This window comes from Oncorhynchus gorbuscha, linkage group LG19 (genome assembly GCF_021184085.1).
Source record: "Oncorhynchus gorbuscha isolate QuinsamMale2020 ecotype Even-year linkage group LG19, OgorEven_v1.0, whole genome shotgun sequence".
Taxonomy (NCBI): Eukaryota; Metazoa; Chordata; class Actinopteri; order Salmoniformes; family Salmonidae; genus Oncorhynchus; species Oncorhynchus gorbuscha.
In genome coordinates, this window is record NC_060191.1 from 34192666 (window position 1) to 34206977 (window position 14312).

The 14312-nt window shown below is 43.8% G+C and overlaps 1 protein-coding gene across 4 annotated transcripts; it reads left to right on the top strand.

Moving 5' to 3' along the window:
• The first annotated feature begins 1838 nt into the window (after positions 1-1838).
• On the top strand, positions 1839-8622 carry LOC124006127 (uncharacterized protein C19orf47 homolog). 4 transcript variants are annotated; one of them, XM_046315917.1, is made up of 8 exons: positions 1839-1950; positions 3112-3199; positions 4846-4960; positions 5279-5360; positions 5562-5687; positions 5814-5960; positions 6216-6289; positions 6391-8622. In XM_046315917.1, the coding sequence occupies exons 1-8, from the start codon at positions 1872-1874 to the stop codon at positions 6919-6921; spliced, it is 1242 nt and encodes a 413-aa protein (XP_046171873.1). In that variant the 5' UTR covers positions 1839-1871; the 3' UTR covers positions 6922-8622. The 4 variants fall into 4 exon arrangements, with proteins under 4 accessions (XP_046171873.1, XP_046171875.1, XP_046171876.1 ...); XM_046315919.1 differs by having other exon boundaries at positions 5814-5885; XM_046315920.1 differs by lacking the exon at positions 1839-1950 and adding an exon at positions 1992-2111.
• Positions 8623-14312: the final 5690 nt, after the last annotated feature.

A 14312-nucleotide genomic window follows, 5' to 3' on the forward strand; every position in this document is an offset into this window, starting at 1 on the left:
GTGAGCTTGAGTCAGATAAAAATTGTGAAAAAAAGTGAGATGTTAAAGCAGAATGGTATAAAGTGTAAAGAATGGTATAAAGTGTAAAGAATGGTAGAAAGTGTAAAGAATGGTAGAAAGCGTAAAGAATGGTAGAAAGTGTAAAGAATGGTATAAAGTGTAAAGAATGGTAGAAAGCGTAAAGAATGGTAGAAAGCGTAAAGAATGGTATAAAGTGTAAAGAATGGTAGAAAGCGTAAAGAATGGTAGAAAGTGTAAAGAATGGTATAAAGTGTAAAGAATGGTAGAAAGCGTAAAGAATGGTAGAAAGCGTAAAGAATGGTATAAAGTGTAAAGAATGGTAGAAAGCGTAAAGAATGGTAGAAAGCGTAAAGAATGGTAGAAAGCGTAAAGAATGGTAGAAAGCGTAAAGAATGGTAGAAGATGGAGCTGAAGACAGGAGGAGAAATGGAAGTGAATGAGGGTGAAGTCTCGGAGGTGGTAGATGTGGTGAAGTTATCGGAGACCGAGGTATGCACCGAGGGTCAGGAAAAAGAGGAGTCTGTAACAGTAAGAGTGAAGTTTATGGAAAAAGTGGACTCTGCCTTTTGGCTGATCCATTTGTGGTTTCACGGTGGGTGAAAAAAGTGTTGGAAAATGTGGAATCGGCGAGGGTAACCAGAAGTGGTCTAGTGATAATTGTTTGTGTTTCCGTTAGTCAGAGGGAGAAGGCGCTCGGAGTAAAACAAATGGGGGCAGCAAAAGTGAATTGTTTCGCTCTCAAGAAAAGGGCACCAATGAAAGGAGTGATAACTGGGGTAGCAGTGAATATAAAAGTTTACCAGCTGAGGGGAAAGGTTCCCGGTGTTTGTGATGCTCGTCGTTTGATGCGACGCAGACGGGGTGGCGAGAGTGGGGAAACAGAAGTGTCATTGTCTGTTCTTTTGAGTTTTGATGTTGAGTCTCTGCCCGACAAAGTTAGGAAGTTAGGATATATAAGTTATATAAATTATCCTGTACGAGCTTATGTGCCAAATACAAGCTTATGGGCATGTGGCAGGAGTGTGTAGGAGGGAGAGTCCACGATGTGAGAAGTGTGCCAAAGGGCACGAGACAAAGGAATATGTAGCATTGGGGAAAGTAGTGGAATGTGTTAATTGTAGGGGTGCACATGAAGCTGGGGATCAGAAACGTCCCGTGTGGGAAAGGCAGGTTGAGGTTTCCAGGGTTAGAGTAGAACAGAAGTTGTCATATGCTGAGGCAGTGGAGAAAGTAGAGGAAGATGGGTTAAGAGGTGGTGAGAGTAGTAGAGACATACCAGTACAGAGGGATTGGCCAAAAAGTGATATAAGTTTCAATAAGATTGGATTTTTAGCATTTATAACAATGGCTATCAACTGTACTGCAGGGATGGAACGGAAGTCGCAGAAAATTGAGGTGGTGGTGGCAGCTGCAGAGAGATTTGGGTGTACGAGACTTGACATCAGAAGAGTTACAGGGTGTGTTAAGTGGTGATGTGTTAAGTGGTGATGTCTCATCCTTAATGGCATGAGGTAGGAATAAATATAATTAGTGGAGTGGGGCGATGTTAATTTTATTTGATATAATTTTGAAATTAGTGAGTGTAGTGTTGGATGGTAGAGTATTTATTTATTTATTACATTTGTATTTTTCAAGCGAAGTATATGGGAGTTGTACTCCAGTCTAGTGGGTGGCAGTAATGCAACACATTTGATACCAACCGCCGTTAAACATCGAAGAAGAAGAAGAAGAAGAAGAAGAAGAAGAAGAAGAAGAAGAAAAGAAGAAGAAGAAGAAGAAACGTCTCCAAAAAAGAACGACCATTTATGGCAGTAGATTGAAGGGTTACACTGCACTCATGTGGTGAAAATATGTTACTTAAAAAAAATGCAACGGAAATTACGTCACGAACGGAGCCGGCTCCTGTAAACATGGCGTCCGTTACCACAGGTGAGTGACATAAAAGGGCCCAAATGACGTGGAGGATCGCTTAAAAAGACTCAAAAACATATTTCCCCCCAATTATTATTAGGATACCGAGTAAAGATGTTAATTTGATTCTGTTTGGAGTGTAGGGAGACTGTTCGCTGTATGTCTACATAGCTAACATGGTGTGTACGGACACAAGTCAAGTGCCGAATGTAAATGTAGCTAACGTTAGCCGGTTAGATATTCAAAATTGCTCGTGCATCATTATTGTTTGTACTTACATTGTTTTACCACGAACATACGTGGGACTGGTTACTAGCTTATCATTGGCGCCACCGTGTTGACTGATAGGTACGACGTTGTAACTAATATAGCTATCGCGAACCAACATTTTCATTCACGTTAACGTTAGCTTGCTAAATTGGCTAGCAAGTCAACTTGTAGCTAGTTCGCTAGTCCAAAGCCACACACTAAACGTTTAACGTTAGCTTGCTGCAGGGGAGGGTAGGTCGCTAGAACAACTACCGAAAGTTCGCCTTGTGAAAATTGTCATACGTTTCGTAGAGGCCATCGTGACATTAAACCTAAACTGAGAACGGTTGGTTAACTAGTTTAGTTAGCGAGTTATTGTATGTGTTCGAGACAAGTAGCCCACACACTGCAAACAGGGCCTTTTTAGCTAATGTTTGGACTGACTTTAGCTGCCTGTTTGCTCCCTCTATTTAGCTAAACAGAGACCACTCAGTTTAATAAAATATAAACATTTTATTGTGCGTGATACTGTAAAATTAAGTAATTTACTTGATGGCATAAGTATTGTTCTGGGGGAAACACTGGCAATATCAAATGTGTCTATGAACCCCAGTGGAATTTCGCTCACCACAAGAAGCTCCATCATGGTTTTATAAATAACACCCAGCTGGCCAGACAGCAAGCCTGTCCTGTCCCCAGGGTTTACATTTGGTATTTTCCATTGGATCTCACTGAAAATGGATCTAGCCTAATCAGATGGCTTTGAGTTATAACTTTGAAGGTCAATACGTTTGATAGCTTTTAGTATTGACATTGAAAACTAATTTTTAAGAATAATTTTTGTAATATACCTCTTATAAGTTAACACATAGTACATGTAAACACTTCAGCAATTAAAGTCGAGTTGTTTGTTTTCTCTTGTCTTTTCAGCCACCTCGGAGTGGATCCAGTTCTTCAAGGATGCTGGGATCCCTGCTGGTCTTGCTGTCAACTATGCCGTGTCTTTTGTGGACAACAGGTAATAAAGGCCATCTTAACTCCTTGGCCTGGAACAGTTCACTGCAAAAGGAAAGATTGTCTGACCTTTTCATTTGATTATTGGTATTTAAGGTGCTAAGAGAAGTGTTTTTCAGTTTTGGTGAAGACATTCTTGTGTTTACTAGCAATTATACATTTTGGGGTCTTTTTCTTGATGAACCTATTTACTGTTCTATTCGGGAATATCTGCCCTGGATGACTCAGCAAGTAGAGCTCTTGGAGGAGTTATAGGGAAAACAATAACACTAAAATATATTGGTTTTGCTACATATTCCAAACTCTATCAGACATGCGTGTGTCCTGTTCTGGACTATTCAGCCGGAGTTTGCACCTATACTTGCAATAACTGGGGATATGGGCTGGGAACCCTGTGAGGTGAGATGGAAGGCATGTATGGTGAGACCTTGGAATATACTGTTGGAAATGACAACTGCCAGAATAGCTAGTAAAGTCGTTCTATGGGATCTATCGATAGGGGGAGTCTGGGCAACTGAAATGTCCAACCTTTTTCATGAGTCTGACTGAACGTCTGTGTGAAAACCAAAGTTAAGGGAGATATAGATATATATTTTTTAACAACTGTTGATGCAATATGGGGGGGGGGAATGGCTGGTGGAGAGGAATCATAAACCCAAATTGAGAACCTTTTGTTTTTATAAGGGTGAATTTGTGTGTGAGGTATATTATGTATAACCTACCTAAAAGCAAGAGGTCGCTGTGTGCACAGGTAAGATCAGGGATATTGCCCCTGCCTATTGAAACAGGTCAGTATTGTGATGAAATGGAAGAAAGACTATGTAAGTATTGGGACCTTGAAGAAATAGAGAATGAAACTCATTTTATCCTCTATTGCCCTTTCTACTACGATATATGCTTGCTCTTATTCCAGAAAGCACACCAGATATACCAAGGAATTATGTGGCTGAGTGATGAGGGGAAATTGGTTTTTGTTCATGGTGTATTTCCTTTTGCGGAATATTTAAATAAAGCTTGGGAAAAAAGAAAAATGGCTACCTATAATTACATTTTCTAAAAATATTTAGCTTCTGTGTGGTTAATGGTGTGTGTGTATATAGATTGTGTATGTCTTCCATATGAATCTTCTCATTGTGCCAGACTGTGTTCAAGTGACTTCTGTTTCCTTTTCCTCCTTTTTTTCTGTATATATTTATCTGTATGTATGTATGTATGTATGTATGTATGTATGTATGTATGTATGTATGTATGTATGTATGTATGTATGTATGTATGTATGTATGTATGTATGTATGTATGTGTGTATGTATGTATGTATGTATGTATGTATGTATATTTTACTGCTCTAGGGACTGCTCATTTACTGTTATATATTGATTTGTACCGTTTCTTTCTTCTTCTCTTTATGCGATGCACAATGCAGGGAACACCGGAAGAAGAATTGTCATTTTAATTACCATAGTGAATTATAGTAATGTTTGTTAGTGTCAATTAATCACAAAAGGGACGGGTTGGCGATTTGACACATAAAATTCATTATTCATTCGGTAATCAGACATGAATAATTTCCATTAGTTTCGAGAGAAGAAAATCACATCCATTCTTTTATTAGTATGATTTAAATCTTTATCTGGCTCGCTCTCTCTGCAGGATCCAGAAGAGCATGCTGATGGATCTCAGTAAGGAGATCATGATGGACCTGGGCATCACTGTCATCGGTGACATTATTGCCATCCTCAAACACGCCAAACAGGTCTACCGACAGGTAAGGAGGCAGCTTTTGTATAGCATGCTCTCATTCAGAGCCACTGGGAAGGCCTTGAAGATCTACCAGTCTATTGCGATCGACAGGTTGGTTGACCACCAGTCTAGAGAAATGATGTGCTGAAAGATACAATGACTTCCTGTTGCATCATTCATTTTAAAGAGCTTTCGGCACATCCTGGGATCACTTCCTCCAATGCACCACTATAGCTCAAGCGGGAGAGATGGTGCTTTGCCAAAAGACTTGCTATTTTTAATGCACTTTTGACAGCAGTTAGTCTAGTGCTGCCTCTCTCCCACCTCCTCTTTCCCTCTCCAGGACATGTGCAAAATGGCCACACAGGCCATAACCTCAGGACAGTCCAGCATTCAGACCGAACTCAGAAGAACTGCCAACACCCGTGAGTGTTTAAATTCAAATCAATGAACCGTTATGAATGTCATACCAGTGATCTGCCTTTTATGTAGAGCTTTTCTCAAAGGATTTAACACAGTATGATAAGTCACCCCTTCCACTACCAATGAGCAGTAGCACCCATTTGGGTAATGGCGGGAGTCAATCTGTGCCAGATTTCTCACCATATGTTTATAATCCTCTGCAGCCGCCACACGTATGATTGCCAACGCCTTGAGCCACGACTCACCGCCAACCACACCAGCCCATCACCCGGACAACCGGGCAATCTCTGTGACCGTGTCGAACAAACAGGCGAAGAGTGGCAAAGCAGGTAGCTACCCACTCTCTGTGTGGACTGGCCTTCTGTTATATAGATGTCACACTGACTCTCCGTCTCCCTTTTTCTTCTCTACCTCATTTCACCCCCCCCCCCCCATCCTTTCTCTCTCTTTCCCAGTGCTGAGCCGACCTGCTGACGATGGGAACGGTCTGCCGGCAAAGCGTCGCCGCGTGACTGCAGAGATGGAAGGCAAGTACATCATCAACATGCCCAAAGGCACCACGGCACGCACCGCCCGAATCCTGGCCCAGCAGGCCAAGAAAGGTAGGGCCTCACCTTCTGGCCAGGGTGAACCAAGGAAACTAATCATTCAACCTCCTTTAATTCTCATCCCACTAACATTATGGACTGACGCATCTAAAGGAAATGGGTCTTGAAATGTCTTTATCACTTACCATGATAAAGATGACCCCTATCCCTAACTAGAACCCACCATCCCACTCTTTCTGTGTGTGTCTCTTAAAATGTCTGTGTGTGACAGTATATTTCTCTTTTTAACTCTCTCTTACCCATAAAAAGGGAGCAAGCGGATGTCTGTGTTTGAGCGACTGGGAGCTGAGTCCAAAGCCGATACCACCACGGGCAGCAGCAAGGTGAGCCCTCTCTTTTGACACGTTACATGTGTGTCTATGTGAGTGACGTTGAGTGTTAGTCAGGGCATGGCCTCTCTGCTCTCATGGCCGTCTCTCTCCAGGCCACGGGTGTGTTCAGTCGTCTGGGCCGAGCAGACGAAGCAGAGGAGGAGCAGGGAACGGCAGGAAGGGTTGATGTAGACGGAGCAGAGCAGGAGGAGAAGGAGGATGATAATAGTGATGGAGAGGGTTCGGTCCTACAGTACGCTGGCGTCCTAAAGCGACTCCCTCCCTCCCAGAAGAAAGAGCCTGTGGCCCCCAAGCGGGCCCCCACCACCCTCCGCCGCCTAGGAGTGAAGATCAAACTCCCCCCTACTGACTCTCCCTCCTCCTCCTCTTCCTCCCCCAATGGCCTCCCCCCTGCCAAGCGCAGCGTGCTTCAGAGACTGGGTAAACCAAATGCCTCCCCACCGCCGGCCGACACCCAGGACAGCCGTGTGACCAGCACCAGAAATAAGGCCCGGCCAGGCCTGGTCCTGGCTAGCCCCAAGGTCAGCAGCAGCACCAGGGTTGGAGGAGGGGAGAGTTTTGGGGCTCAGATGGACGTAGGGTCAGTCAATGTCTTTAAGAGACTGGGCAGCAAGAGGACCTAACGCATATCAGGCCACGATTAGACCTATACCGTTTCATTATCTTTATATTATTTGCATCCGTCCAGAAGACTAGTTATTGTGACATGTTGGTAACATCACATAGACAGCTAGCCTGGGTACCAGTCTGTTTGCGCTAACATTCCCCTCCCTGTCATGCTATGTTTATTATATGACACGGAGTACAAGAGGTGCAATGTTAGCACAAAACAGGTCTGCATTTTAGGCTTACTGCTTCTAGGAGTTGGCTCAGTGATGAAAAGGGATTGTGGGAATGCATGATGTAATGTTCACCGTATCACCTCAGCACTCGCCTCCACCGGGCTGTGACTACCGGGTACAGTCCACCTAAGACGTTCATGCTGTAACACTAGTCCGGCAACAACGGCAACAGGCAAACAACACATAAAGCAACCTCTTAACCCACAAGCAAGAGCATCTCATCAGCCTCATTTTTATATGAACTGCATTTGTAGAAAAGTGTAGACTCATATTGTTGTGAAGGCTCCACCACCACATTGAACCTCTGGTTGTGTACAACGATCCGCTTGAAAGCCAAGATATTCAGAGTTGTCTGTTCACAGAATAGGAAGTCACCCACCATTGACCTGTATGTAGATGTTATTGTGAGTTTTTTTCCCCAGGGCTTATTCAGTACATTGCAGATAGAAGTGTAACGTATAGAGTTTTATTGACTAACAAAGAATCATGTTAGTTCTGCACCATACATTTCTATCTATACTGAACAAAAATATATACGCAACATGCAACAATTTCAATGATTTTACTGAGTTATAGTTCATATAAGGAAATTAGTCAATTTATATAAATTCATTAGTCCCTAATCAATGGATTTCACATGACTGGGAAGGGGCGCAGCCATGGGTGGGCCTGGGAGGGCATAGGCCGACCCACTGGGGTGCCAGGCATAGCCAATCAGAATTTGTTTTTCACCACAAAAGGGCTTTATTACAGACAGAAATTCTCCTCGGTTTCATCAGTTGTGCAGGTGGCTGGTCTCAGACGATTCACCAGGTGAAAATGCCAGATGTAGAGGTCCTGGGCTGGCATGATTACACACGGTTTTTAAGGCCGGTTGGATGTACTGCCAAATTCTCTAAAACGGCGGAGATTATGGTAGATTATCTGGCAACAGCTCTGGTGGACATTCCTACAGTCAGCGTGCCAATCACAATCTCTCCAAATGGCATTGTGTTGTGTGACAAAGCTGCACATTTTAGTGGCCTTTTATTGTCCCCCAGCACAAGGTGCACCTATGTAATGATCATGCTGTTTAATCGGCTTCTTGATATGCCACACCTGTCAGGTGGATGGATGATCTTGGCAAAGGATAAATGTTCACTGACAGGGATGGAAACGCATTTGTGCACAACATTTGAGATAAATAATATGTTTGAGTATGCAACATTTCTGAAACATGGAACCAACACAAGTTGTGTTTATATTTTTGCTCAGTATACATGTTGTGTAATGTTGTGCTTTCCTGAATAACACCCTGGTTTGCCATTATTCCGCATGGTACAGGAACTGATATGTAAATGTCCCCTTGATATTGATACAATACTTAAGAGGTGTTCACCCAACTTTCTATCTTTAGAAAAAAATGTTTTTATTGAACTTCACCAGAACTTTGCTACACTGTATATACACTGCTCAAAAAATAAAGGGAACACTTAAACACAATGTAACTCCAAGTCAATCACACTTCTGTGAAGTCAAACTGTCCACTTAGGAAGCAACACTGATTGACAATAAATTTCACATGCTGTTGTGCAAATGGAATAGACAACAGGTGGAAATTATAGGCATTTAGCAAGACACCCCCAATAAAGGAGTGGTTCTGCAGGTGGGGACCACAGACCACTTTTCAGTTCCTATGTTTCCTGGCTGATGTTTTGGTCACTTTTCAATGCTGGCGGTGCTTTCACTCTAGTGGTAGCATGAGACGGAGTCTCCAACCCACACAAGTGGCTCAGGTAGTGCAGCTCATCCAGGATGGCACATCAATGCGAGATGTGGCAAGAAGGTTTGCCGTGTCTGTCAGCGTAGTGTCCAGAGCATGGAGGTGCTACCAGGAGACAGGCCAGTATATCGGGAGACGTGGAGGAGGCCGTAGGAGGGCAACAACCCAGCAGCAGGACCGCTACTTCCGCCTTTGTGCAAGGAGGAGCACTGCCAGAGCCCTGCAAAATTACCTCCAGCAGGCCACAAATGTGCATGTGTCTGCTCAAACGGTCAGAAACAGACTCCATGAGGGCCGACGTCCACAGAGAACACCAAGATTGGCAAATTCGCCACTGGCGCCCTGTGCTCTTCACAGATGAAAGCAGGTTCACACTGAGCACGTGACAGACGTGAGAGTCTGAAGACGCCGTGGAGAACATTCTGCTGCCTGCAACATTTTCCAGCATGACCGGTTTGGGGGTGGGTCAGTAATGGTGTGGGGTGGCATTTCTTTGGGGGGCCGCACAGCCCTCCATGTGCTCGCCAGAGGTAGCCTGACTGCCATTAGGTACCGAGATGAGATCCTCAGACCCCTTGTGAGACCATATGCTGGTGCGGTTGGCCCTGGGTTCCTCCTAATGCAAGACAATGCTAGACCTCAGGTGGCTGGAGTGTGTCAGCAGTTCCTGCAAGAGGAAGGCATTGATGCTATGGACTGGCCCGCCCGTTCCCCAGACCTGAATCCAATTGAGCACATCTGTGACATCATGTCTCGCTCCATCCACCAACGCCACATTGCACCACAGACTGTCCAGGAGTTGGCGGATGCTTTAGTCCAGGGCTGGGAGGAGATCCCTCAGGAGACCATCCGCCACCTCATCAGGAGCATGCCCAGGCGTTGTAGGGAGGCCATTCATACAGGCACGTGGAGGCCACACACACTACTGAGCCTCATTTTGACTTGTTTTAAGGACATGACATCAAAGTTGAATCAGCCTGTAGTGTGGTTTTAAACTTCAATTTTGAGTGTGACTCCAAATCCAGACCTCCATGGGTTGATAAATTTGATTTCCATTGATAATTTTTGTGTGATTTTGTTGTCAGCACATTCAACTATGTAAAGAAAAAAGTATTTAATAAGACCATTTCATTCATTCAGATCTAGGATGTGTTATTTTAGTGTTCCCTTTATTTCTTTGAGCAGTGTAGATTTAGAAAATCATGACGAGAGAAAAAAATAACATCCAAGGTTTTAAGATGTAATGGAACATTACAACGCCTAGAGAAAGTGATCTTGAACATAAACAAGAAAATGGTGGAAACAATCTTGCCTGATTTATTTTCCCTCCCTCTTTGAGCCAGCTACTTCAAGAAGCCGTCCCGTCCTCCAGTCCAACAGTGTGCTTTTGTCCTTTGATCATGCTCTTTTAATGAGAGACCCTGTCATTGAAATTGCAACTGAGACACCACAGTCAATATTTGGCTTCTTGGGGGAATAGACATTGAGCTGATCATTTATCTATTGATGAGTTCAATGATATGTTGTCTGAAGGAGTGGTATATGTTTGTCTGGGAGTGTTGTGTGTGTGTTAGGGGGGTGAGTCAGTGAGCTCTCCATGTTGTCAGTATTACCGCCCTGGGGATGGGTGTCTTAGCCCCCAACCTCCCCCTCACACAGAAACAAGAGACAAAATCAGGCAGGAGCACAGCTGGTACCACTAACCAGGCTTTGACAGTGACCGACTGAGAGGGATGGTGCGAGTGTGACAGCCTGTCCACTCTTCTCCCACTCATTGTTTCAGACAGAGAATACATGGAAGAGAGAGAATTCTCATAGACCTTCACTTCGTGTGGCGGTGTCTTTTTAGACTTCAGTGCAGCTTTTGACATTATCGATCATAGTCTGCTGCTGGAAATACGTACGTGTATTGGCTTTACATCCCCTGCTATAATGTGGATGAAGAGTTACTTGTCAAACAGAACATAGAGAGTGTTCTTTAATGGAAGCCTCTCAAACATAATCCAGGTAAAAGAAGGAATTCCCCAGCATAGTTGTATAGGCCCCTTGCTTTTTTCAATCTTTACTAACGACATGCCACTAGCTTTGAGTAAGGCCCGTGTGTCTACAGTGACTTGCGAAAGTATTCACCCCCCTTTGACATTTTTCCTATTTTGTTGCCTTACAACCTGGAAATACAATAGATATTTTCAGGGGGGTTGTATCATTTGATTTACACAACACGCCTAGAATAATGAAACTTGAGCGTGCGTAACTATTCACCCCCCCCCCCCCCAAAGTCAGTACTTTGGTGAGTCACCTTTTTGCCGCAATTACAGCTGCAAGTCTCTTGGGGTATGTCTCTATAAGCTTGGCACTTCTAGCCACTGGGAATTTTGCCCATTCAAGACAAAACTGCTCCAGCTCCTTCAAGTTGGATGGGTTCTGCTGGTGTACAGAAATATTTAAGTCATACCACATATTCTCAATTGGATGGAGGTCTGGGCTTTGACTAGGCCATTCCAAGATATTTAAATGTTTCCCCTTAAACCACTCAAGTGTTGCTTTAGCAGTATGCTTAGGGTCATTGTCCTGCTGGAAGGTGAAACTCCATCCCAGTCTCAAATCTCTGGAAGACTGGAACAGGTTTCCCTCAAGAATTACCCTGTATTTTGCGCCATTCAACGTTCCTTCAATTCTGACCAGTTTCCCAGTCCCTGATGATGAAAAACATCACCACAGCATGATGCTGCCGCCATGGTGACAGTGCTTCACTGTGGGGATGGTTTTCTTGGGGTGATGGGAGGTGTTGAGTTTGCGCCAGACATAGTGTTTTCCTTGATGGCCAAAACGCTCAACTCTTCGGTAAAGCCCAGCTCTGTGGAGTGTACGGCTTAAAGTGGTCCTATGGACAGATACTCCAATCTCCGCTGTGGAGCTTTGCAGCTCCTTCGGGGTTATCTTTGGTCTGTTTGTTACCTCTGAATGCCCGGTCTGTGAATTTTGGTGGGTGGCCCTCTCTTGGCAGGTTTGTTGTGGTGCCATATACATTCCATATTTAAATAATGGATTTAATGGTGCTATGTGGGATGTGCAACATTTCGGATATATATTTTTTTTATAGCCCAACCCTGATCTGTACTTCTCCACAACTTTGTCCCTGACCTGTTTGGAGAGCTCCTTGGTCTTCATAGTACTGCTTCCTCGGTGGTGCCCCTTGCTTAGTGCTGTTGCAGACTCTGAGGCCTTATAGAACAGGTGTGTGTATATACAGTGGGGCAAAAAAGTTTTTGTGCAAGTTCCCCGTACTTAAAAAGATGAGAGGCCTGTAATTTTCATAGGTACGCTTCAACTATGACAGACGAAATGAGAAAAAAATCCAGAAAATCACATTGGTCAATAACAAAAGTTTATCTCAATACTTTGTTATATACCCTTTGTTGGCAATGACAGAGGTCATACGTTTTCTGTAAGTCTTCACAAGGTTTTCACACACTGTTGCTGGTATTTTGGCCCATTCCTCCATGCAGATCTCCTCTAGAGCAGTGATGTTTTGGTGCTGTTGCTGGGCAACACGGACTTTCAGCTCCCTCCAAACATTTTCTTATGGGGTTGAGATCTGGAGACTGGCTAGGCCACTCCAGGACCTTGAAATGCTTCTTACAAAGCCACTCCTTCGTTGCCTGGGCGGTGTGTTTGGGATCATTGTCATGCTGAAAGACCCAGCCATATTTCATCTTCAGGTTTTCACTCAAAATCTCACGATACATGGCCCCATTCATTCTTTCCTTTACACGGATCAGTCGTCCTGGTCCCTTTGCAGAAAAACAGCCCCAAAGCATGATGTTTTCACCCCCATGCTTCACAGTAGGTATGGTGTTCTTTTGGATGCAACTCAGCATCCTATTTTGGTTTCATCTGACCATATGACATTCTCCCAATCTTCTTCTGGATCATCCAAATGCTCTCTAGCAAACTTCAGACGGGCCTGGACATGTACTGGCTTAAGCAGGGGGACATGTCTGGCACTGCAGGATTTGAGTCCCTGGCTCCATTGTGTGTTACTGATGGTAGGCTTTGTTACTTTGGTCCCAGCTCTCTGCAGGTCATTCATTAGGTCCCCCCGTGTGGTTCTGGGATTTTTACTCACCGTTCTTGTGATCATTTTGACCCCACGGGTTGAGATCTTGCGTGGAGCCCCAGATCGAGGGAGATTATCAATGGTCTTGTATGTCTTCCATTTCCTAATAATTGCTCCCACATTTGATTTCTTCAAACCAAGCTGCTTACCTATTGCAGATTCAGTCTTCCCAGCCTGGTGCAGGTCTACAATTTTGTTTCTGGTGTCCTTTGACAGCTCTTTGGTCTTGGCCATAGTGGAGTTTGGACTGTGACTGTTTGAGGTTGTGGACAGGTGTCTTTTATACTGATAACAAGTTCAAACAGGTGCCATTAATACAGGTAACGAGTGGAGGACAGAGGAGCCTCTTAAAGAAGAAGTTACAGGTCTGTGAGAGCCAGAAATCTTGCTTGTTTGTAGGTGACCAAATACTTATTTCCACCATAATTTGCAAATAAATTCATTAAAAATCCTACAATGTGATTTTGTCTGTCATAGATGAAGTGCACCTATGATGAAAATTACAGGCCTCTCTTGTCTTTTTAAGTGGGAGAACTTGCACAATTGGTGGCTGACTAAATACTTTTTTTGCCCCACTGTATATATACAGTGTCTTGCGAAAGTATTCGGCCCCCTTGAACTTTGCGACCTTTTGCCACATTTCAGGCTTCAAACATAAAGATATAAAACTGTATTTTTTTGTGAAGAATCAACAAGTGGGACACAATCATGAAGTGGAACGACATTTATTGGATATTTCAAACTTTAACAAATTAAAAAACTGAAAAATTGGGTGTGCAAAATTATTCAGCCCCTTTACTTTCAGTGCAGCAAACTCTCTCCAGAAGTTCAGTGAGGATCTCTGAATGATCCAATGTTGACCTAAATGACTAATGATGATAAATACAATCCACCTGTGTGTAATCAAGTCTCCGTATAAATGCACCTGCACTGTGATAGTCTCAGAGGTCCGTTAAAAGTGCAGAGAGCATCATGAAGAACAAGGAACACACCAGGCAGGTCCGAGATACTGTTGTGAAGAAGTTTAAAGCCGGATTTGGATACAAAAAGATTTCCCAAGCTTTAAACATCCCAAGGAGCACTGTGCAAGCGATAATATTGAAATGGAAGGAGTATCAGACCACTGCAAATCTACCAAGACCTGGCCGTCCCTCTAAACTTTCAGCTCATACAAGGAGAAGACTGATTAGATATGCAGCCAAGAGGCCCATGATCACTCTGGATGAACTGCAGAGATCTACAGGTGAGGTGGGAGACTCTGTCCATAGGACAACAATCAGTTGTATATTG

What these genes read in the sequence shown, in the direction of transcription:
- LOC124006127 (XM_046315917.1), top strand. Translation starts at nt 1,872, where the DNA reads ATGTTACTTAAAAAAAATGCAACGGAAATTACGTCACGAACGGAGCCG. An exon ending in GGCGAAGAGTGGCAAAGCAG is followed by an intron (nt 5,688 to 5,813) that starts GTAGCTACCCAC and finishes TCTCTTTCCCAG; the next exon opens with TGCTGAGCCGACCTGCTGAC. An exon ending in CCACCACGGGCAGCAGCAAG is followed by an intron (nt 6,290 to 6,390) that starts GTGAGCCCTCTC and finishes GTCTCTCTCCAG; the next exon opens with GCCACGGGTGTGTTCAGTCG.